Source organism: Schistocerca gregaria, chromosome 2, assembly GCF_023897955.1.
Source record: "Schistocerca gregaria isolate iqSchGreg1 chromosome 2, iqSchGreg1.2, whole genome shotgun sequence".
Classification (NCBI taxonomy): domain Eukaryota; kingdom Metazoa; phylum Arthropoda; class Insecta; order Orthoptera; family Acrididae; genus Schistocerca; species Schistocerca gregaria.
In genome coordinates, this window is record NC_064921.1 from 975,349,023 (window position 1) to 975,375,331 (window position 26,309).

The 26,309-nt window shown below is 46.5% G+C and overlaps 1 protein-coding gene across 1 annotated transcript in view; it reads right to left on the bottom strand.

Moving 5' to 3' along the window:
- Positions 1-1,869: 1,869 nt before the first annotated feature.
- Positions 1,870-26,309, bottom strand: part of LOC126335454 (chaoptin-like) — a gene marked incomplete at its 5' end in the record, with an annotated part of 146,613 nt that continues 122,173 nt past the window's right edge. Inside the window, 3 exons of the mRNA XM_049998745.1 lie at positions 1,870-5,826; positions 15,927-16,464; positions 24,215-25,090. Of these exons, the coding sequence (XP_049854702.1) occupies positions 5,489-5,826; positions 15,927-16,464; positions 24,215-25,090 (1,752 nt within the window). The remainder of the gene's footprint in view (positions 5,827-15,926; positions 16,465-24,214; positions 25,091-26,309) is intronic.

The window sequence follows — 26,309 nt, forward strand, 5'->3', positions numbered from 1 at the left end:
TCCAGCCATGAGGTGGTGGCACTTCTGGGAGACCACCCCAAATAAAATACGAAGCACTCTTGACGACACCAGAGTTCACGCCCAGTTCAGTAGTCAATAGCTCCACAAAGTTTGATGGTAGCCATGCAAATATATGCGTTTGCCTCCTAACAAGAAACGTCCCAGACTCCGGTAGCTGCTAACAGGTACAGCCAGGGTGGCAGCACAAATGCGCCTCTCCTGGACAGTGCACATAGCGGGCGGCACGCACGTGACGCCCAGTTGGTTTATGACGCTTAGGTCTTCATATCAGTGCAGAAAAGTAGGCAGCAGTGGCATTGCACGGCAGTGGAGTGCATCAGGTTGACTGGTGTCTCGTGGCTTAAGTCACCAGACAAATATGTGTGAGCACATCATGGAACAGCCACGACGTCGATTCGTTGTAACTCAGAAGATTGTTACACTGATTGATGAGTGACTGCTGGCAGCTCAATAGAGCAGAACAGAATGTGTGCTTCAGAAGTCGCAGTAACATATGTTATTGAGCTGTGGTGATGAACAAATTCGGCCCCGTTTTCTAAGCTCGTCAGTTATTAACACTTTTCAGCGATGTCCCAGCTGTGGCTTCAGTTCATCAGCTTGACGCTTTCTGAGGTGTCACTGGGCTGAAAGTCGCTCTTGCATACGATTATCATATTGTTGCGGTACCATCCAGTGCTGTTAGAGTGACATTATGATGCAGTCACTCTGCTGCTGTCACACTCCGTGCTCTTGGCTCGAATGTGGCCTGGAAATGCCCCTTTTGTGTGCTTCGATATTTTCTGTCTTCGGTCAGCTCTGCGCTTGCTGGGCGAAAAAACTTCAGATTTATCGTTAATCGTGAATTTCATTCTGTGGTGAAACTAAATTTCATTCGAACAAGCAAACAGATACAAGAATACAAAGCACCTTTCAACATCTCACATCTATATTACTGGAACGCATTTACGCAGAAGATTAATTCACTGAAAAAGTAATAAAATAATCTTATTTTATACACTTTAAAGTAATAATTTTTCATATCGCTTGCCTGCGCCGCACAGGGACAAAAGCGAAAAAAAATTAGCTTTATGCTGCGTTAGTGCTTTATACGGTACCCCTGGCGTTGCACTTACAATAGGAATTACAGAACCCTGTACAAATACCGATGCAGATACTGTTCATATTTTAGATTTTAGATTTTTATCTTTAGCACACGTTTCCTACAAAGTAATGTATCATTATGTACTTACCAGCGGAAAGAAACTGTACCTCCTTACACGTACTTCGACTTGTAACCCAGAAACAGCTATCCAATATTGATCTATATAATAAATAAATAAATAGGTGTATGAAAACAAGATGTGTAGATGTAATATTAAAGCTTCGGTATTAACATGAAACGTCATCAATCAGCAGTATATTTCAGTCATGTGATATACCCTGTTTGAGATAGGTGACATATGAAGTAGTGTATGACAAGACTGCGTCATAGATATTTCTAATCTATGGTGCAGTGTAGAGACAAATTTTAAATAGCAACTACTGGTTTCACAATACTGCTGTTGTTACTCGTAACACAGACTTACGCAGCTCGTTTGATTATTTATCGATCCACTGGTTTACTGGAGGTACATTTGTTGCGTTTTCTTTTAATAAGGCTGTTATTGAAAATGAAGTATGATAACCGATTTTGTTTTTGGTACTGTAATGTAGCTAAAAATATTAAACGTGCACTGCCGTTCGCAAGATACTAGAAAGGTTATTGATAGGAAGTAAGTATTGGGTTTTGTGAGGAAGTTTGATATGGTTGTTACCATTCTTGTTGAATGAAATAAAAAAAGTAATTTTGTAGAAAAATTTTAGTTGTATTTCAACCATTTGTGATAACAAAATAGCAAATATGGACAACATCATACTAGTTCCCACGAAGGAACTTTTATTAAATACAATAACATTAGCTAAATATGCGTTCTTTGTTTCTCATGGGCATATGGAATTCACTGTGACTGGTTAGTATTTCATCTGTCGTCATTTATTGTATCTCAGGTATCCAGCCTAAGAAGTCTGTAATATAAAAGGAAATGTGGTTAATTTGTGACCCTGATGTACATTCATTCATTTGTTCCCAGGCAAGCGCCACCTGTTACACAAACTAGGACAGGATGATTTCTCTAATTTCCACTACGTAAAAGCTTTCTTTGGTAACATTATAAATGCTTTCCTTCTCTTCGTCAGTAAACTGCAAAAGTTTTTTCAGGCATCCATGGATAAAAGCTCGACAGCTTTTTGTCAATTGGTGCACCATTTTGGGTTTTTGCTTGAAATAATAACTATTGCTTCAGCTAGCTATCGAAAACATCCCTTGAGTTGTTCAGTTAATTCTGCGAAATCATTCCTAAGATATGTTTCCTTTCCTCCATAGCTACAGCTTTATTCACTACTGACGCACGATTGTGTCCTAGCCAGAAAAGTCCTCACAAATTTAAACTGTATGCTGGACCGCGTCTCTCATGTGGTTCTTCGGTCATAGAAACGAAGGTCCAGCATACGTGCAGTTTCATGAGACTCTTTTGTCCTATACAAATCGTTAATGTACTCATTCCTGTTTCCTGTCAGAGCTGCAACAAAAAAAGGGAAAACAAAAATTACTGCTCCTAGATGGCACGGTTCAGTCACAAAAATAGTTATGACTTCTAGGAAGTTCTTTCAGAGCTTGCTCTGAGTAGTAAAACTGATGCTGTAATTAAAAAATATGCTTGACATTCCTTAATGGTGGAATCTTTCTTCTTACGCGTCTTTCACATGCACTAATCTTCGCTCCAGCTGTTAATGTCTATTTTGGGCTGCGCCTTTGAAACAGTACCCATACAGCAGATTTTACCTCTTCGCAATAACTGAAAATACTGTTTATACATCTTTCTCACGTGCATAGTACACTCCCGACACACAGTTCAATCTGCGACACTTATATATTTAGATCCGCTTATAGTTACAAAAAGCACTGAGCTCTTGCTGTAAAGACCCTGTTATTTTTACCACTCACATTTATGTACTTTCTGGTGTTCACTGGTACAAACGATCGGAAATAAAGACCAGTTTTCTTTTGACGAAATGCCATTCACGACTTCTGAGGCACAGTCAACGCTTTTAAAGTAATGAACATTGATACATTACATTTGGGTAAATTTTTTAAATTCGTTCGGATTGTCGGTGTCGACGACTGTTATAGGTCAACTTCAGATCTATCTTCTTTCTTTTATTAGATAAATATCTGAAGATAAGCTATAACAAACGTCATAACCCGTATTATGAATAAGTATATGGTGGTCCCAGACGCAGACTGTTTTTCTGTAGGTTATGCTGCGTTCAGAGGCGAATGCTTTCATTATACTGCAATTCAAACGACACATTGCGTGAGACGTATGAAAATCAGGATGTCACTGCTGACGAGAAGATGAACTCATAACATATGGGATAGCTTGAAGAAATATTCACATCTGATCAGTTAAGATATTCTTATTAGAATATACAGGGTGTTACAAAAAGGTACGGCCAAACTTTCAGGAAACATTTCTCACACACAAATAAAGAAAATATGTTATGTGGACATGTGTCCGAAAACGCTTAATTTCCATGTTAGAGCTCATTTTAGTTTCGTCAGTATGTACTGTATTTCCTCGATTCACCGCCAGTTGGCCCAGTTGAAGGAAGGTAATGTTGACTTCGGTGCTTGTGTTGACATGTGACTCATTGTCCTACAGTACTAGCATCAAGCACATCAGTACGTGGCATCAACAGGTTAGTGTTCATCACGAACGTGGTTTTGCAGTCAGTGCAATGTTTCCAAATGCGGAGTTGACAGATGCCCATTTGATGTATGGATTAGCACGGGGCAATAGCCGTGGCGCGGTACGTTTGTATCGAGACAGATTTCCAGAACCAAGGTATCCCGACAGGAAGACGTTCGAAGCAATTGATCGGCGTCTTAGGGAGCACGAAACATTCCAGCCTATGACTCGCGACTGGGGAAAACCTAGAACGACGAGGACACCTGCAATGGACGAAGCAATTCTTTGTGCAGTTGACAATAACCCTAATGTCAGCGTCAGAGAAGCTGCTACTGTACAAGGTAACGTTGACCACGTCACTGTATGGAGAGTGCTACGGGAGAACCAGTTGTTTCCGTGCCATGTACAGCGTGTGCAGGCACTATCAGGAGCTGATGGCCTCCACCGGTACACTTCTGCGAATGGTTCATCCAACAATGTGTCAATCCTCATTTCAGTGCAAATGTTCTCTTTACGGATAAGGCTTCATTCCAACGTGATCAAATTGTAAATTTTCACAATCAACATGTGTGGGCTGACGAGAATCCGCACGCAATTGTGCTATCACGTCATCAACACAGATTTTCTGTGAACGTTTGGGCAGGCATTGTTGGTGATGTCTCGATTGGGCCCCATGTTCTTCCACCTCCGCTCAATAGAGCACGTTCATGATTTCGTACGGGATACTCTACCTCTGCTGCTAGAACATGTGTCTTTACAAGTACGACACAACATATGGTTCATGCATGATGGAGCTCCTGCACATTTCAGTCGAAGTGTTCGTACGCTTCTCAACAACAGATTCGGTGACCGATGGATTGGTAGAGGCGGACCAATTCTTTGGCCTCCACGCTCTCCTGACCTCAACCCTCTTGACTTTCATTTACGGGGGCATTTGAATGCTCTTGTCTACGCAACCCCGGTACCAAATGTAGAGACGCTTCGTGCTCGTATTGTCGGCGGCTGTGATACAATAAGCCATTCTCGAGGGCTGCATCAGCGCATCAGGGATTCCATGCGACGGAGGGTGGATGAATGTATGCTCGCTAACGGAGGACATTTCGAACATTTCCTGCAACAAAGTGTTTGAAGTCACCTGGTATGTTATGTTGCTGTGTGTTTCCATTCCATGATTAATGTGATTTGAAGAGAAGTAATAAAATGAGCTCTAACATGGAAAGTAAGCGTTTCCGGACACATGTCCACATAACATATTTTCTTTCTTTGTGTGTGAGAAATGTTTCTTGAAAGTTTGGCCGTACCTTTTTGTAACACCCTGTATAATCTAAACAAAATTCCAGATCCCAGTGCTGTAAAAAATCACGTATGAAAACAACAGTGCAGATGACTGCGATGAACACTGGACATACGTTTGGAACCTATAGAAAGAGCACAACCGATATTATTGACCGTAGCAGATTGCGAAGAAATCTTGAGAAGCAGTCGTAAATGAAATCGTAACCTGGCTAGGTGCCCGAACAAGTGTCTGTTGCTTATGCCAGCAGGAACTCTTGAATTCGTAGATCAACGTCATTGTTTTCTACGTCGTGTGAGGAACTGGCCTGCCCAATTGGTAAGGAATGATTCTCAGCCATGACTCCCTTTCGTGCAGTCATTAACAAGTAGCGGTGACGTTGAGTACGTGTAGAGACTCGGCTGCGCTAGACGCCGGCGACCCAGCGCGTGGCGAGCAGCAGGCAGGCGGCGCGCAGCAGCGGGCCGAGGCGTCCGGCGCGCGGGGCGGCGCCGCCCTGGCTCAGCGCGCTGGGGTTGCAGGCTACGGAGAGGTCTGGCGCGCGCAGCTGCAGCAGCGCCACCTCGCGCGAGGAGCGCGCGTCCCGGCAGGTGGCGCGTCGCGCCGCCGCCACCATCTCCTGCGCGCCCTCCACCACCACGGTGTGGATCTGCAGCGACTCGCGCAGCCACCGCCGTAGCCAGTGGCCCAGCCACACCAGGCCACAGTCGCACGTCAGCTGGTTCCCCGACAGCAGCAGGCCACCTGTCGACAGCCGCACTCAGTGAGGTGAGAGACTGTACGGTGCATTCCTCCCGTGCGCAGCTAATAACATACATCAAAGAAATTATGCACTCGGGTCTTGTGCTATGGCCCCCCACCTCTGGACAATCCAAGCGAAGGCACGCTCCCGCCTCCATCTCCTCAAGTTCCTTTAGGCCGTACATGGGGTCTGGAGCCCTCCACCATCCTCCATACCTATAAATCCCTCATTCGCCCTATCCTTTGCTACGCCCACCCTGCTTGGATCTCCGCTCCCCCTACCTTTTACAAATCCCTTCAGATCCCAGAGCGCCACGCTCTTCGCCTCGCCTGTTGCATCCGTATCTCCTCCCCCACGTGGATCCTGTGTGACCTTATTCCGTTCCCCCACCTCCTCCTTTCCTCAAACAGATACGGATCCTGTACACCTCCCATAAACTCGATCGTCCTCAGCCGCTGGTCTCTCCCGTCCTCTCCCTCCTCCCTTTTTCCCCTCTCCTCCCACGGGCTTCCCCTACCCCCATACCTCCACTCCTCCTACCATGTCCTCTGCCCTTGGCATCTTTTCTGTCATCTCTCCCTCCCCCACCCCCTTCTTCCCCTCTTGGCAGGTCCCCGGACTCGCACACGTTACGTGGAGATTCGTGTGCTGGAGATCATCGCCATCAGTTTCTCGTGTGTGTGCCATTTTGTTTGTGTTTAGTGTTCTTCGCCGTCATGCTCCTTTGTTCACCTGTGCCGTCGAAGCCGTCAGTGTTTGTGTGCTGTGCCGACAGTTTTTTTAGTGTGTTTTTGGTCGAGTGTGAATTTCTTCATGTTATTTGTTTCTGTGTCTACTGTTTTTTGGCCGCCACTTTGTTCAATATCTTATGTGTCTTCTTTGTATTTTCATTTGTCAAACTAATGGCTGAAGAGCAGCGTAGTATGCTACTGCCAGCCCACCTTATGTAAAGGTGTTTAATAACAATAAAGGGAAAAAATCTGTGCTTCGGTTTCTCTGTGCAAGGCAGGCTGGCTTCGGCGGTTCGCTAGCGATGTCACTTGCAGATAAAAGACCCTGCAGATTCTAGGACATGGTCAGCCACAAGACTAGAACGTTACAGCATGTGAACATTCGGAAACAGCAAGGACGCCTAAGGGCGCATCCAAGCTAGGCCAACGAAGGTCAATGAACAACAGCCAACCGCTTTGTTAGCTGAAAATTGCTTCGTGCGTTCGGGCGGCAGATCAGAGCTCTGGTGTTGGAAGGTGCGGAAGTCGAATGAGCTCCACTGGGTGTGAACGTGGATACTGACTAGAGGTCTCTGTGCCCGGCGCGCGAGCGAGCATCGCTACGTGAGTGCGCCACCCTCTGTACCACGTGAAGTCCGCGGCCAATCGAGTTAACGGCGGTCATGTATTAAGGCAGATGCAAGGCGTTACCCTGGCCTCTTCCCCCACCTTCTCCTTCTCCTTGAACACATCCGCACACTACATTGTCCGCCATATTGATCCCCCTCACCCCCTGGTATCTTCCTTGTCCTCCACCCCCAGCCCATTGCCACGCCTTAACCGATGTGTCCCACCCTCTCTCCATCTCCTCACCATCCACCTACTTTCAAAACGCAACTTCCACCATCTACCCCTACCCCTGCCATTTACCCTTCCTACCGACTCTAACCCCTTCCTCTTCCTGCCTCCTCCTCAGTGCTCCCTCTCCTCCTCCTCCCTTCTCCTGAGCGGCTTGTCCCACCTACTCACCCCCCCCCCCCCCTCTCTTGCGCTTCCCTTCAGTGTCTCTGCACTCCCTCCTGCTTTATCTTCCTTCTTCATCTCCTGCCCCACCAGTCTCCTGCCTCTTGGTGTACCCACTGACGCCCCTAGTCCTTTCATCCTGCCCGTTCCCATGCTGCATCTTGCTGTCCCCTGCTTTTCCATTCTCTCTGGTCTCCCCCTCGCCAGGTCCCACCTGATAGTTATATTCTTCATCGTGTGTGCTCCAAGTCGGTTTAAAGTGTGTTGTTCTGGAGTGTTTTTAATACTGTGGCCGACTTTTAACCTGTGCATGTGTCTTCAGTGTCTTCTTTGTGATCTACGAATCGCCAACTGTGTATTTTAACTTTATGTCGACTTTCTTAATTGTCCATTCATGAACGTCTCCATGTAAGTGTATTTTTACCTCCATTATCTCTTCTTACTCAGTTTTATGTCCCCCTGTTTTATCGCCTTATATGTAACATTTTATTCTCCTATTAGTTGTCTTGTCACTCGGCTGAAGAGCCGAAAATTGTGCCGCTGACAGCCCTCCCCTGTCCATAGGGGTAGGAGAATGAAATCACAATAAAGAAAAAAAAACCTACCCTGGCTGCAAGACACTCCCCGTAGTTCGCGTGTGCATATCGACCTTACTGCGTTCTAGTTCCGTGTGTCGAGAGACACACTGTCGTTGTTTCGATTGTTCTTGCATTGTTGTTGTCTCGCCGTGTTTATCCCGTCAGTTCTAGCTTGTTGCCTCTAGTTGTGTCCTGGTCGATCACAGTGACTGTCGTCCGCTACCTGTTCGCTGTCCTGTCGCTTCGTTGTTAGCGATACCACCGGTGGCTCCCCGCCTGGCTACTTCACGTCTCTATCATTTGCCGTGCACCGCTCGCTCGTCGCTCGCCGCTATCACAAGAGCTAAGTGGAAGACCTGGTTTGGGTTTTGTCAGAGCGTAGGCGGTTGATTGGCTATGGGGCCTCTGTCCTAGTGTGGACACCAGGTCGAACTTTCGCTAGTTCAGTAGCGATTTGTTGTGTCTCTAGAGGGTGTGTATCTAAGTTTTTCAGGACATACGCAAGTCACACGTAGTATTTTATTTGCTCCTCATCAATTATTAATAGTCCTCAGTCACCAGAAGTCGGCAAATATCGAAAAGTTTTGGTTGAGTGATATGTTTGCTGAACTCACACACCGGCGCTGGGAATCTTACGATACCATAGCATAGTAGCAGTACGAACTCTGTTCCTGCTCTTCGGAGAGCTTTGTAGGCAAGAGCAGTGTGAACTAAACACGCTCTCAGTACATAAACGACAGTAGCGTTAGACGCCTGTTCGGTAATAGTGGTTGTTCCTTATTGTGCTACTTAGACGAATTGTATTGTGTCGATAGCGTGCATTCGCAGATCGCGGTGAGAGAGAAACGCAACTTTTCGTAGGCAGAAGAAACCACGCACCTCTCCCGCTTGTTTCGGTATTTTTCTTCGGTCAGTTTCTGCATGTAGTGCATACAGAAACATATTAGCAAAGGCATGGCATTACAACTAACCACAGCGTTAAACAAGGTTGCAGTATTTCCTCAATTTTATCTAGTTTAATTATAAACGAGACGATTAAAAAGTGGAATCAGGAAACAAAAAACGACAATGAATACAACTAGATAATGATCATTACATAAAAACATCAATGTATGCTGACACCAGAGCATAATAGTCATTTCAGAATAACAAAGAAACAAGTTTTAACTAAATCAAGTTGCCAGAATTATAATTCAGTAGAAAAGAGAAAAGTAATGGCATTCTAAGATAAATAACAGGTGGTATTTAAAACAAAATAATCGAGGAAGTTAGTCAGTACTTTGAATGTCACTTTCCTTCTGATAATGATAAAGAAATAATAAGACAACAAAATTTCTGGGTGTCTGCGTAACAATAGTAAGGACATTAAAGAAAAAGACAATTAATGAAGCCCAACTAAAATTCTATAAAATATGAGCTGTTCCACACATACTTTAGGGATCTGTGGTTTGAACAGCAAATACGGAAGATATAATGCTAATAGTGACGTCATTATGGAAATTCCTCATATCTTAAACTAGAAGATAGATTACGAAACAAAGATGTGAGTTTAAAGTACTTGCAATAACAGAAAATTCGACACATATAAGCATAAATGAAAGCTTTTTGCTCGATAGATCGTTGCTGTCATATCCCGAAATATTGACCTGCTGGGATAACTTGTGTTCCCAAATGGGTAAATGGTGTACGTCGAACTAGCAAAGGACGGTGCTAAAAAGCTGATGCAGGAGCAGTCTCTTCAAAACTAATCCATGAATGTAGATAATGTTGATGAGAAAATCATGACGACAACAAAGTTTACTGTGTTTGACTCCCCAGAAAAGTATCTTGGGTCCCAAATGGGTAAGGAATGTAGGTCAGCCAAGGAAACAATGGAGCTAAGAAGCTGAAGCGGGAGCAAGGGCCTGATGATGATGATGATGATAATGATGATGATGATGATGTTAAGAAAATCACGATCACAAAAATAGTTACCCTGTTGGACTCCACGGAAAAGTGTCTTGGGTCTCATGAGGCAAACTGATGAGCACTGTCCACAGCGAAGAGAAAGCAACAAGAAAGACAGTCAAAAAAGTTTTGGAATATGCGAAGCGTATTCCGAAAGTAAAGTCCGATCGGTCGCGAATTGGAAACCACCGTGAAAATCCGGTAAGGCTTGGCATAGGTGTGTTGGACAGTGTCTCTAGTATGCCTGTTGATCGCGTCACATCTGTCTTGTAAGTCTGAGCACACAGTGAGCACATAATGATGCCTAGTAAACAGTGTCTCCCACCAAGTATGAGTGCCCATGAGAGATTTCGCCTGATTAGATGCAGACCACACAACATATCTGTCGTGCATTTCCTTCTTAATGACAGTTCTCGCCTTCACTCTGCAGGGGCAGTGAGGACGTCCCTGCAGCGTTTTCGATTGGAAGTGTTTGATAGCCCTCCATACAGCCCGGGCTTTGGTCCCTCTGATTTTCATCTCTGCTGACATGAACCGCTGGCTATGAAGTCAACGTTTTATCACAGACAACGACAACAGAGAATCGGTGAAAAATGCGGACGGCTGCCTTCTATGACGAGGATATTGGGAAGTTGGTACAGCCCTACCATATATGTCTCAGACGGAGTGGCGACTATGTAAAGTCATTGTTGGAATGTGTGACTAACTATTGCAAATAAAACACTTATCATTTTTACTGTGGGTTCCATTTTGCTACCGATCGGACCTTACTTTCGGAATACGCCTCGTACAAGGTGTTCCAGGAGGAATGGTCAGTATTCAGTGATATCACAGGAACGATCATGAAAGACATGCACTTCATACACCTTTCAGTGCTCGTATTTCATATTTTTAATCTCAGCATTCTGGTACTCGGTAAAATAATAATAATATTAATAATTTGTCTGGGTTGCCTGATTTATTTGACGATTTTTACAGCTTGTCTCATACTGATCTTTGAGAGAAGCTTGGTGCTAGAAATTTTCTTTATGTATGGGCGAGCGCAGTAGTCTTCCTTGCAGCGATGATGGCTTCCCGTTTTCCATCCCTTTTCCGATCGCCAGGGTAGCACGTTCCGTCGTTTGAACATTCTGTAATGGCCGAAGTTTCCCCTGTTCTCAGTTCCCCAACCTGGTTTATCAACTTTGTAAACGCTGTTTCTGCTCAATTTTAAGATCGTGGTGTCACCTCCCTGTGAAATTCCGGCCCTATGATTGGCCAGTTCAGGTGCGCGCCCGTTTTCCGCGGGCGGGCGCCAACCGCCCTCTGCGGATGGGTGGCGGACAAAGGGGTAGTATGGCAGTTCTGGAGTGTCCGTGCCGGAGACCGGAGGTGCCGCTTCCAGGAGATGAAGTTCGGTGAGCATGAGCGCCGACGTGCATTTAGATTCGCGCCCTGCGGCCTAGAGGGAACCTGATCAGTCATTGTGAATAGTTTCGCGTCTTGCGGGTTTTATTGCTTTAGTACGGGAGGCTATCGAGCGATTTAGGCACAGTAGCATCTTCTTAGTCTTTGGAAAATTCCTGGTGGTTGTCGTCTGTAACGTCTCTTAGCAAAAGACATATTATGTAATAAGGAGAAAACATTGTGTGTCATGTTTTGTTGTTGTACAGAATTATGTACTTTTTTCTTATTTGGATGATATCTGTGTCGGCGAGTACTGAAACCGCCACAGACGACTCTTATTAAACATCAAACAAAAGATGAAGATAAGTGACTAGTATAAATAGTAAAAAAAGAACATTAATTTCTCTGTTGTCTTCTTGGAGTTACGTGAGTAGGAAGAGCCTGTGACGTTATATTGTACGCTTGCGTAGCATACGTTTGTCAAGATTGTGAGAGGGACGCCATTAGACGTATCCTCGGAAAGGTTTGTAATTAATTGATTTGTTTAAACGTTTTGAATAGAGTTACTTAGTGAAACCTTGCATTATGATTTGTAATAAGCTTGCCTGGTATTTTATCCCAGCCCTTTAAGACATTTTCAGTTATTTAAATATTATTCGTTGTGCAGAGCTGCGCTACGAACGAACGAGGCGCTGCCGCTGCACATTCAAACTGCACTAAATGAAATCTATCATACCGCAAAGAAGCGGGCAGGTAATAGTGAAGTAAACTTATTTCTTGCAGCTTTCTGAATTGCAGAGCAGAGCAGCAGATTTTATTATGTGTTTTACAGGTTGACGCGGGCTGCTGATAATACACTCCTGGAAATGGAAAAAAGAACACATTGACACCGGTGTGTCAGACCCACCATACTTGCTCCGGACACTGCGAGAGGGCTGTACAAGCAATGATCACACGCACGGCACAGCGGACACACCAGGAACCGCGGTGTTGGCCGTCGAATGGCGCTAGCTGCGCAGCATTTGTGCACCGCCGTCGTCAGTGTCAGCCAGTTTGCCGTGGCATACGGAGCTCCATCGCAATCGTTAACACTGGTAGCATGCCGCGACAGCGTGGACGTGAACCGTATGTGCAGTTGACGGACTTTGAGCGAGGGCGTATAGTGGGCATGTGGGAGGCCGGGTGGACGTACCGCCGAATTGCTCAACACGTGGGGCGTGAGGTCTCCACAGTACATCGATGTTGTCGCCAGTGGTCGGCGGAAGGTGCACGTGCCCGTCAACCTGGGACCGGACCGCAGCGACGCACGGATGCACGCCAAGACCGTAGGATCCTGCCCAGTGCCGTAGGGGACCACACCGCCACTTCCCAGAAAATTAGGGACACTTTTGCTCCTGGGATATCGGCGAGGACCATTCGCAACTGTCTCCATGAAGCTGGGCTACGGTCCCGCACACCGTTAGGCCATCTTCCGCTCAAGCCCCAACATCGTGCAGCCCGCCTGCAGTGGTGTCGCGACAGGCGTGAATGGAGGGACGAATGGAGACGTGTCGTCTTCAGCGATGAGAGTCGCTTCTGCCTTGGTGCCAATGATGGTCATATGCGTGTTTGGCGCCGTGCAGGTGAGCGCCACAATCAGGACTGCATACGACCGAGGCACACAGGGCCAACACCCGGCATCATGGTGTGGGGAGCGATCTCCTACACTGGCCGTACACCTCTGGTGATCGTCGAGGGGACACTGAATATTGCACGGTACATCCAAACCGTCATCGAACCCATCGTTCTACCATTCCTAGACCGGCAAGGGATCTTGCTGTTCCAACAGGGCAATGCACGTCCGCATGTATCCCGTGCCACCCAACGTGCTCTAGAAGGTGTAAGTCAACTACCCTGGCCAGCAAGATCTCCGGGTCTGTCCCCAATTGAGCATGTTTGGGACTAGATGAAGCGTCGTCTCACGTGGTCTGCACGTCCAGCACGAACGCTGGTCCAACTGAGGCGCCAGGTGGAAATGGCATGGCAAGCCGTTCCACACGACTACATCCAGCATCTCTACGATCGTCTCCATGGGAGAATAGCAGACTGCATTGCTGCGAAAGGTGGATATACACTGTACTAGTGCCGACATTGTGCATGCTTTGTTGCCTGTGTCTATGTGCCTGTGGTTCTGTCAGTGTGATCATGTGATGTATCTGACCCCAGGAATGTGTCAATAAAGTTTCCCCATCCTGGGACAATGAATTCACGGTGTTCTTATTTCAATTTCCAGGAGTGTATATTACTAACAGTGGAAAAAGATAATCTACCTTCATAACATAAAAGAAATCTTGCTGTGCGTAGTTGTGGTCTGGCAAACATTATAGTAAAAACATCTTTTTCTCCGATAATAGTCTCATGTTCTCGTGTTAGTCGTGGTACTTATTGGTGTTTTACTGTTAACAAAAATCCACAGCAAAATTTTGATGTTGAACAATCATTGCGTACTGTAACATCAGTATTGATAACAAAGTAATTTTCATTAACTTTTTCAATAACTGTAAAGTAAGGAAGATATGTTGAATATGTGATTTACAGTAACGAAAAAATGTTCCTTTAGTAGAAAGCCAGATCCAGAAGAATAATAACATAATATATTTTGTTTTGTTGAAAATTAATGATCCAAAGAAAGTCACATCTCAGGATCACTTAAAGGTATTTCGGGGCTCTTTTCGTAGTAACATATTTTTTTCATATATTAGTTGTTACGCGAGTAATAATAAAACAAAGCAAATAAGAACAGAGCCAGCGATGCAGGCCTGACACCCCTTCCTTTACTAAATGGGATCGTATTTGATAATACGGCGATCGTTACTAAAATTCCTTTCCTCCTGCTATCATAGAGTGTTATGAACGTACGTTAGGGCAGGCTGCTGAACTCGGATCTTTCTTCCCCCACCCCCATTTTGTTGTATTACTGTTCGATTCTCAACAGTTTAATAGTGAGTCCGTAAATCTTACATTCTCTCTCTTTCCTTACGTGAACTTATCCCTAGTGTAACAGAATAATGCGGAAATATAACGGTTTCTATAAGGTCGTGCAGGTCTCGCGCCACTAACGACAGTATAAAGGCTCCATATCGCGCGCCTGGCACGACCATTGCAAGCGTGGCACCGATAACAGTAGTAACCATGTTCAACTATTCCCCATTGACAAACTGGGAAGTGTTCACGGGTCAGTGTGAGTACGTGAGCACTAAATCCACTTGCTGTGGTGGAAGTAGTGGTCTCTGTATAGCCTTGCTGGTTTAGACAAAAAAAATACCAAAAATCACAGCCCCTACAGCAAGGAATAATAACCTGTAAAAGAAAACGAGTCACCGCTTTTAATCATTTGGAGCAAAATATTCCAGTAAGCAGTGGCTCTAAAACGTATATCTGAAGAGCTGTGAGGACTTGATCTGTAGAAGACGTTTGTTGCACTGCAGAGAATTAGAAAAAGTGTTCATATCTCATAAGGTATGCACTTTAGAGCCGATTTTAGCTAGACATTTTTGGTTACAATGCTCATTGCTGTCATATTATTGAATACTGATCATTCCTGCGGAGACACCCAGCATTCCGAAATGGGTAAGGGTCGTAGGTCGACCCAGGAAACGAAAGAACTAAGAAGGTGCAGCCGGAAAGAGTTCCTCGAACCTAATCCAGGAATGTGGTTGATGATTCCAGAATGAGATTTTCACTCTGCAGCCGAGTGTGCGCTGATATGAAACTTCCTGACAGATTAAAACTGTGTTCCGGAGCGAGACTAGAACTCGGGAACTTTGCCTTTCGCGGGCAAGTCCTCTACCAACTGAGCTATCCAAGCACGACTCACGCCCCGTCCTCACAGTTTTACTTCTGCCAGTACCTCGTCTCCTACCTTCCAGTCTTTACAGAAGCTCTCCTGCGAACCCTGCAGAACTGGCACTCCTGAATGAAAGGATATTGCGGAGACATGGCTTAGCCAGAGCCTGGGGGGTGTTTCCACTCTACAGCGGAGTGTGCTCTGATTTGAAACTTCCTGGAAGATTAAAACTGTGTGCCGGACTGAGACTCGAACTCGGGACCTTTGCTTTCGGGGGCAAGTGCTCTACCAAGGAGCGCTAATTCTGCATGGTTCGCAGGAGAGCTTCTGTAAAGTTTGGAAGGTAGGAGACGAGGTACTGGCAGAAGTAAAGCTGTGAGTCGTGCTTTGGTAGCACAGTTGGTAGAGTGCTTGCCCGCGAAATGCAAAGGTTCCGAGTTCGAATCTCGGTCCGCGCACACAGTTTTAATCTGCAAGGTAGTTTCGTGGTTGATGATGTTGTTGATGATGATGATGATGATGATGATGATAATGATGAGAACATCCGTCAACGATTACAAAGTTCTGCACCGTGGGGAAGTTTCTGGGGTCGCACGCGGCAAGCTGCTGAGCGCTGAGCAGGGTGAACAGACCGGCGAAAGGCCTGGTGCCAACGCTCTCCCAGCTGGAGCCGTTGGGGTAGAGGTCGGAGGGCGACAGCGAGCGGAAGCGGTTGTCGCGCAGGTCGAGCGCCAGGTGTGGCACGTGCGCGGCCAGCCCCGCGACGAGCCCCGGCGGCAGCTCCTGCAGACTGGTGTCCCGCACGCGCAGCTGCAGCTCGTGCGAGCTGTCTGCCAGGCCCTCGAGCGCGTCGGCCGTGATGGCGACCAGGCCGCAGCCGCTGAGCTCGAGGCGGCGCAGCTTGGCGTTGCTGAAGGCGCCCAGCAGCTGGTCGCTCAGCACCGGGTCGAGCACTCGAACCGACAGCTCGCGCAGCGACCACACGGACGACAGCGCGCTGCCCACGCGGAAGCGGTACTTCTCGATCTTGGGCCACGTCTGGATGCGCAGCTTGGTCAGCAGCGGCAGGCCCGTCAGCGAGTCTGCGTCGAAGCGCTCCATGTACGGCAGGTCCTCCACGTTGAGTGTCGTGAGGCGTGTCAGGTGCGAGAAGCTCTCTCGCGTAACTACCTGCATTGCAATAGCACAATCTAGTAAAATCATTCCACACTGCTGCAACTACACAAAATAATATAAATTAAATTAAATGTCGTATGAAACTGCTGATTAGGAAATCCAATTCTGTGGGTTCAGATACCATGAGTTCCTTTCCGTACAATGGCCTCGTTCCTTGCACATATGGAAGAGTTGTGTCGTAGGTGTATTTGTGAATTGTAAGGAGGTGTAAAGGCTACACGAATAGAGTAGTGTTGTATGTTTGTGTCATATGGTGATGATGATGGTTCAAATGGCTCTAAGCACTGTGGGACTTCACATCTGAGGTCATCAGTCCCCTAGACTTTGAACTACTTAAACCTAACTAACCTAAGGACATCAGACACATCCACGCCCGAGGCAGGATTCGAACCTGCGACCATAGCAGCATCGCGGTTCCAGACTGCAGCGCCAAGAACCGCTCGGCCACAACGTCCGGCAATGAAACTAAACACAGCCTTCCGAAATGCCTTCACAAAAGACGAAGTAAATATTCCAGAATTCGAATCGACAACCGCTGCCAACATGAGTAACGTAGAAGTAAATATGCTCGGAGTGAAACAACTCAAATCACTTAATAAAAGCAAGTTTTCTGGTCGAGACTGTATATCAATTAGGTTCCTTTCGAAGTATGTTGATGCATTAGTCTCCATACTTAACAATCATATACAACCGTTCGCTCGACGGAAGTATCTCGTCTCCTGCCTTCGAAAATTTAAAGAAGCTCTCCTGCGAAACTTGCAGAACTAGCACTCCTGAAAGAAAGGATATAGCGGAGACATGGCTTAGCCACAGCCTGGGGGATGTTTCCAGAATGAGATTTTCACTCTGCAGCGGAGTGTGCGCTGATATGAAACTTCCTGGCAGATTAATACTGTGTGCCCGACCGAGACTCGAACTCGGGACCTTTGCCTTTCGCGGGCAAGTGCTCTACCATCCGAGCTAACGAAGCACGACTCACGCCCGGTACTCACAGCTCGGTCGGGTACACAGTTTTAATCTGCCAGGAAGTTACATATATAGGCTGTCTGGTGACAGCAACTATGACATGTAACCCTTAGGGGATTATTCTGGTATGCTTGGAGTAACTTCAAAGAAATTTAGTCATTATATGACTTTTAATCTGAAAAAGTACTGTAAGACTGAAACAATTCTAACCTTCCTAATGACCGTGGTCAAAAGAGAGGCTGTAGAAGGGATTGACATGTAAGTATAGCTCTAGCACCCTGGATAAATTTCAACCAAACTTAGCATAAACATGGGCTCACGCATAGGAACAAGTACTGTAGGCGTAATAGACTACTAGCACTGCTAGAAATGGTAATGTGGATGGGTGATATAGAAACCATCTTTTTCCCGTGAATACTGTAAGACGTCATGGTCTCCTGACCTTCATTGCTTACATATTCCGCCCTCACAATCATATTCCGCACATCAAGACGCTTCATTTGAACCCAAACTCGATAAGATAAAGTCAGTGTTATACACTCCTGGAAATTGAAATAAGAACACCGTGAATTCATTGTCCCAGGAAGGGGAAACTTTATTGACACATTCCTGGGGTCAGATACATCACATGATCACACTGACAGAATCACAGGCACATAGACACAGGCAACAGAGCATGCACAATGTCGGCACTAGTACAGTGTATATCCACCTTTCGCAGCAATACAGGGTGCTATTCTCCCATGGAGACGATCGTAGAGATGCTGGATGTAGTCCTGTGGAACGGCTTGCCATGCCATTTCCACCTGGCGCCTCAGTTGGACCAGCGTTCGTGCTGGACGTGCAGACCGCGTGAGACGACGCTTCATCCAGTCCCAAACACGCTCAATGGGGGACAGATCCGGAGATCTTGCTGGCCAGGGTAGTTGACTTACACCTTCTAGAGCACGTTGGGTGGCACGGGATGCATGCGGACGTGCATTGTCCTGTTGGAACAGCAAGTTCCCTTGCCGGTCTAGGAATGGTAGAACGATGGGTTCGATGACGGTTTGGATGTACCGTGCAATATTCAGTGTCCCCTCGACGATCACCAGAGGTGTACGGCCAGTGTAGGAGATCGCTCCCCACACCATGATGCCGGGTGTTGGCCCTGTGTGCCTCGGCCGTATGCAGTCCTGATTGTGGCGCTCACCTGAACGGCGCCAAACACGCATACGACCATCATTGGCACCAAGGCAGAAGCGACTCTCATCGCTGAAGACGACATGTCTCCATTCGTCCCTCCATTCACGCCTGTCGCGACACCACTGGAGGCAGGCCGCACGATGTTGGGGCGTGAGCGGAAGACGGTGTGCGGGACCGTAGCCCAGCTTCATGGAGACGGTAGCGAATGTTCCTCGCCGATACCCCAGGAGCAACAGTGTCCCTAATTTGCTGGGAAGTGGCGGTGTGGTCCCCTACGGCACTGCGTAGGATCCTACGGTCTTGGCGTGCATCCGTGCGTCGCTGCGGTCCGGTCCCAGATCGACGGGCACGTGCACCTTCCGCCGACCACTGGCGACAACATCGATGTACTGAGGAGACCTCACGCCCCACGTGTTGAGCAATTCGGCGGTACGTCCACCCGGCCTCCCGCATGCTCTCTATACGCCCTCGCTCAAAGTCCGTCAACTGCACATACGGTTCATGTCCACGCTGTCGCGGCATGCTACCAGTGTTAAAGACTGCGATGGAGCTCCGTATGCCACGGCAAACTGGCTGACACTGACGGCGGCGGTGCACAAATGCTGCGGAGCTAGCGCCATTCGACGGCCAACACCGCAGTTCCTGCTGTGTCCGCTGTGCCGTGCGTGTGATCATTGCTTGTACAGCCCTCTCGCAGTGTCCGGAGCAAGTATGGTGGGTCTGACACACCGGTGTCAATGTGTTCTTTTTTCCATTTCCAGGAGTGTATGAATTCTTGTAAACGATATGCAATTAACAAGTAAGCACACCGTGATTGAAATACTCGAGGCTGGCATACACACACATTCCAGACACGACGGTCACAGAAGCTTTTCGTTCATGAGAGAAACCGCACAACGGGACGCCGGTCCCTTCAGAGGACGACCCAGCCCATGTCGGCCAGTGACCGCCTGTGGAGGGTGGAGGGAACAACGTGAGCCCGAGTGGAAAGGGGAACGACGCCATGTTCGGTTTAAAAGCGAATTCCGTTACATTGTGTGGGAGCGGCCAGCCTACGCATTCTTTACACATAGCACTCACTTTCAGAGATTTTCAAAGGGAGACAGAAAATGCCAAACGCCAATGCTACAGGTTTCCAGATTGCTCGCCTTAAACGAATCGTTATTCTCCCATTTTAGAAGAGCGATGCTGATTGGCAGACGCCTTGAGCTGAAGGAATAATGGAAGGGACCAAAAGATATACCCCTTCACGTCTGGCATGGAGAGGAGCCGTTCTGCTGTCGATCTTTGAGCGAGGAACAAGTCTCTCTTCAGTGCTTCACTGGAGAGCACCTCTGTCGAGAGCGAATCGAAGTGCTACTCTATATTTAGTCCTTGCGGTTAAGCGTTGTTCACTGCATTGGCCGACACAATTATTGTGCAGTGTGAACGGACAGAGTTATAGTTAAACGCCTGCGAGCGAATTTTGAGTGGCATTGCGGTGGACTGGTTATCTGACCGGTGTACCAAACCAATAGTTAGACTGGGGGCGAATAGGAATCCTTGACTTCATCAAGGCGTAGGGAGAGTTTGATTGGCGAAGGTCAATCCAGATAGAATGAGAGTTATCTTATTTGTCAGCAGCGAGCGGCGCAGGCAGCAATCATCACAGCTTCCGGTATTGTGCACTACAATTATTGCGAGCCCCATATTTCCTCCACAACAATACACTTCACTGCAATTCACACGTGACTGTCTCAACTGTACCTAGCAACATTCGAAAGGATAATTATTCAAGTTGAGTAGGCGTGTCTCTCAGCAAGTCTGCCAAGTCAACAACCAACTTAAACTTTGTATAGAAATTTCATTAGCGAATCCTATCCTTGAGAGGTAACTTCACATTCCGAAAAGAACCAGGATATCACTTGTTCAATTCATAGCTAAAGATGCCATTGTGGTTTTTCAGAATTTTTGCTAAATAAGTAACAACTTTCGTTAGCTTCATGTTTTTCTTACTGTAACTAGCACTACTCCAGTACCCAAGTATCACACTAGTTACGTAAGAAATTTTGTGAATTTTTGTGTCATTTCGTTACAGCGGACGACTCCAGAAGATATTTATTGCTGAAAGTTTTTCAGGCATTTCTCTTTAGAACGTTAGCAGCGTCTGTCTGACTTCTGTAGTAGTGTGGGGGTGGAAATTGCATCTTGCAGGAGCCACAGGGTAAAGGGTACATCTCAGATTAATCCGTTGAGCAGAATAACAGAATAACAGATCAAACACACACACACACCCCAATACTACTGATTTTGATAGAAGTCCTTTAAGCTTTAGGCGATTGGAATTTCTGGGGAAACTTACGTTCTAGACCATGATCCATAAATTAATGAAGATAGGCACTAAGTCATGACCGGTGATATCATCCAAAGGCGCTGTTGAACGTCTGAGTTTGGGGCTGCAACGCCTACTGCTATGTCCCCCTCTAGCAGAAATGTACGTTGGCCGACTAACAAGTAAGTGGCTTTGTGACAAGCGTGGACGGGTTTGACACCACCTGTCGTCCTGAATACCGTCCGGGCTATTGCTAGAAGTTCCTCTTGCTGGCGCACATTGTACAGACGCACGTCCTCAGCTCGTGGTCTAGTGTCTTGCGTTGCTGCCTCTGGATCACGGGGTCGCTGGTTCGATCCCAGGCTAGGCTGGGGGTATTATCTGCCCAGGGACTGGGTGTTTGTATTATTTTCATAATTACATCCTCATCATCATTCGTAACTATGGCTATATTGGATTGTGTAATAACTGGACTGGGAAAAAATTGGGACTTTGTACGGCCACTGATTACGACGCAGTTGAGTACCCCACAAACCAAACATTAAAACATTAATTACAGACACACTTGCACTGCCTAAGAGTGGACGGAAGGCATATGTTGACAAAAATGAAATCGACATGGATAGCCATCCTTTTACTCAAGACACCCGCTGCAAACTGTAAAACGTTTTTCTATTATTTTGTTACACCCTGCACATTGTAAATGATGATTAGGCTAATATTACATTATACTTGTAAAAGAGATTGTATCATGAGTTGTATCCTGTTTTTATACGAGCGTCACCAGAAAAGTAATACCTCACATCTTTTTCTGCGACAGATATTTAATCCATGCACCGAATATTACGCAAATGAATGAGTGATGTGTTATTTACAGTTGCAACTTTTTTCACGTAATGTATTCCAGTTCAACGGTCTTCCCCAACCGAGACACAAGGGCGTGAATGCTCTAACTAAACAAGTCGCTCTATTGCCATAAAGCCATTTCATCACTGAGCGAATCCACTCATCGACGTCTTGAAAACGTCTTCCGCTAATGGCATCCTATTCGCCTGGTTCCATATTACGGCTCGCATTTTGTACACCCAGTCATTTAAACGGTTTAAAAGGTCGACGCGTTTACCTCTAACTTTAAGTCTGGATAAAATGGATTTATTCTCTTCGCTAAGTAAATTATCTAGAATTCATCCATATTTAACAACAGCGGCCATTGCTTATTCCAAGGGCAAATATCGTGCTCATCGTCATACTCTTGCTGCCGATGATACAGTTACGATGCTGTTCTGTAGTCAACAACGTCCGCCAGTGAACATTCTGTTATGTTTTAGAATTTATTTTATAAATAACTGACAAATACGGGAAAAGTCAGTCGTCCTATTAAGATTCCATCGCACGTATTCGAATATACTTTTTATTCTTTTTATTTTAAAGCTCTGAGTTCTATTAGTGAAACTCTATTCGAGCTAATCACCCATTCGTGCAAATTGTCCATATTACCGAATTTTGGTTGTCAGTATATGATGTGCTACATTGTTTAATACCTTTCTGATGTCAAAGACGACAAGACCTACCTGCAAAATTATTCCACTGCTGATAACACATTGAACGTAAATACACCGGACTATTTTGTTTGGAGGAAGTGTCTTTTTACCACCAGGAAAATGTCTGAGCTTCATAAATGCCGCTGGATCCTATAGCGGGTGGGTGTTAGTGATAGAAATCTATAATTATATGCATTCGCTGTGTCATCCGTTTAGTCAAAGGGAAATGCGCTATTTTTCCAGTCACATAGTGCTATTTGCTTGTGTGAGAGATTCTCAATGAATTGTGAAACGCAATAAGAATTCTGTCAAATACGTAGAGACTTTGGGAAATGTTTTACACATGTTGTCCCACGCGAAGACAATTCCGCTAAAGTAGTGGCACATTGCCAGAAGAGAGTATTTGTTTGGAGTTTCCTACTACAGTATAGATCACAGATGCATCACAGTGTACTAGTGAAATTGCACAGCATCCTCCAAAATTTAAGTACATGTGAGCAGTACAATTCTTGTGCGAAAAACGTCTAAATTGCTCACAGAGTCACCGTGAAATCCTGGCGGCAACTGGAAAACGCAATTTGACGTCCAGACGTAATGAAACGGTGGCAACAGTTTGACCAGGGCCCCAAAGACGTGGGTAATGTTGGTAGGGAGGATCAGATCTTACACCACGCCATTCCCATTTTTTCGGCAATCTGAAAGAACACCTGGGGGCAAAGAGAGTTTCAAACGACGTTCACGTAGCGATTCTCGCATAGCTCAGCGACCTGGGTGAAGATTTCTATCGCGAAAGATAGCTCACGAATATACAACCACTTGACGAGGCTGGAAGCACGAGAAGAATTTATTCGCATTATGTAGCAACAATATGTACTCTGCTGAATATAATTCAATTTAAATGCAAACGCACACATATTTTCAATATATATTTTAGTTAGTAGGAGGGAGCAGTAAAATACTGAGTGGTAATAATCAAAGAGCAACTCTTCATAGAGTTTTGTGGGCTGAAATTATCATATTGCGTGGGAAGTCGGCAGATATGCTAATGCGTTTATGGGGAACTGATTTACGATGGAAATAATTAATTTCAGATTTGGTCACCAGTAGCATATCTGGCACTGTGAATGCAATAAAAACATCTGAAACCATGGGGGAATCGGATGGACAATTTTCGTGGCACTGCATGAGCAGAGGAATTACTGAGGGAGGGCCATGCTGCAAGGGCTGTTATGGCAACAATAACTTCGCAAATACTGCCACCAGGATAGGACGCCTTCCTTTTCTAGGTGTCATATCAAGCTTGCCTGTGTTTTTGAATGTCATTATCATCGCCTTTAAACCTTTCAGTGCAATAGGGGCTCTCCTCAGACTTTTCTGGCGGCTATATTCTCTTAATACAGCACTGTAACTGCCGTCATTCACATAAAAGAGTTTCATGAACAGTGGACAGTCTCTCTTGTTGATATTTACATACTGTTCACTTACGTCACGGCGTGTCAAATGACAGTGTAGATGACATGCCATCATAAATAATGTACAGCTCCTGATTTTCACCTGGTAGCCAAAGTTAGAACTAATTTCTTTTCAGTGTAAATCGGTTCCACATTAACGTATCAGCACGCCTACTAAGTTTCGCTGCCGTGAGATAATTACGTCCCACGTTGGACCTCCGTGAGTAGTTGCAATTTGTCTATAACCAAGTGGTATAAGGTGTCTAATTTCATTACACTAATACACTAGCCTTTATAGGGTTTCTGGTGAGGTCTATGTTCTTCACAAGAGGCATCATCGGCCATATCCTTGATGGAACAGAAGACAAGCGATTCCCAGAGAGCGAGAGTTGCCGGAGGCGGGTGAGGTCTCTCGCCGAAGCTGCATCGAGGTGAGCGTCCCTTTCATCTTTTCCAATGGAATTCTCACTCAGATTTAGGCGCATGAGGTGCGGCAGTGGCAGAGAAGGTAGCTCCTCCAGCCCAGTGTGGGCAAGGCTGAGCGTACGCAGCCGCTGGACGTAGTGGAAGAGCTCCTTGAAATTGGCTCGCAGTGAGTTGTTGGCGAGGTTCAGATCGAGCAGCCCATCGATGCCAGAGAAGACGTTGTCCGGCAGGATGGTGAGCCTGTTGTGGCCCAGGAAGAGGGCGACCAGGTGCGCTGTCTCGGGGAACATGCTGCTGTCCAGGTGCTCCAGCTGGTTGTGCGACAGGCGCAGGCGTCGCAGCGTGGCGCCCACCTCGGCCAGCGCGCCGCTGGGCATCACGACCAGCTGGTTGTGCGACAGATCCAGCCGCTCCAGCTGAGTGCCGCGGAAGGCGTCGCGCGGCACCGACCGGATGTGGTTGTGCGACAGGTCGAGCACGCGCAGGCGCGGCAGCCCGTGGAACTGGCGCAGCTGCAGCGTCTCCACGTGGTTGTGCGACAGGTCCAGCAGCTGCAGCGAGTCCCCGGAGCCGGTGAACGCCTGCGCGGCCAGCGACAGGATCCTGTTGTGCGGCAGCGACAGCTCCTCCAGGTGCTGCAGCGGGCCCAGCGCGCGCGCCTCCAGGCCCGACAGCAGGTTGTAGCCCAGGTACAGGCGGCGCAGCGAGCTCGACATCCGCTGCAGGAAGTTCACTGGCACCTGGAGCACACAGAAATTCACCTACCTTACAATACATACTTAGAAGGCATTAACATCCCAGACCTAGTAGAAAGTCGCGAATTTCCATTCACAAGTACTTATCTCGAAATATAGTTGTCCTGTTTGACTAATTCCTTTCTGTCCATAAACGACATTAAATCATTATGCCAGGCAGTGCCCATGTTACTATGGAGCATGTTCTGAAAGTAAGTGTACTGTGACCATAACAGGTTGTTTTTCCTTTTTTTTCGTTTTGTTTGGAGGTTTTGCAACACTGAGTGGTAGAGGATGGGGATGGGGGACCCCCGGACCCGAGCGGGCATTGCAGGAACATGATACTACCTGAACTCACGTTGTAGTGTCCAGTTGCGTGGAAGATGTCGCAAGTAAGCCTGGCGAGTGCGAGCCACATGCTGCTATCCTCTTCCTCCTCACATAATGAATAAGATTTGCAAAATTGTTTTGCGAATGAAGGCACCAAGAACAGAAAAACTGTGTTTACATGGTGTAGGGTGTTTAGTGGAGGGCTTATATTTGTTCATGACCAACAGGTGACTTGGAGACCTTCCATTTTGATGAACTGGTGCAAAAAATCCAGGAAACTTTGTGAAGACTACCGATTGACAGTGACTGAAATTTCCGTGATGTTTGCAAAACTCTTCTGAACTATCTTCTAAGAGACACTCACAAACGTAGGGATACCGTAAGCAGTGCATAAGATGGTTGCCACAACACAATCTGGCCAGACCGCTCGCGAGATTCTTAAGCAACGTGAATTGGAAGGTGATGGTTCACCGAGCTCTACCGCGACTGTAGATGAAACGTGGGTTGCTCGTTACATGTCACACCAACTAACCATCCACCAAAAAATTCAAAACCACAATTTCGGTCCAAAAAAAAACCATGACCTTACTGTTGTGGGACCGAAAAGACATCATTTTGGTCGAATTTAAGCCTCAAGAAGAGACCATTAATGCACAACGATATTGTGAGACTCCTAAAAGACTCAAAAAAGAGTACTCGAAACAAAAGGAGGGCAATGTTGACGAGAGAAGTGTGCCCGTTTGCGCGAAAATGCCCGTCTTCACACAGCCTCAACCACGGAAGCGCTCCTGGAGTCATTTGGTCTGGAAGTTTTGGACCTTTCCCCATATTCTCTTGACTTTGTGCCTTCAGATTACTACATGCGTGGAATTAAAGTTTCAAACGACGATCAGGT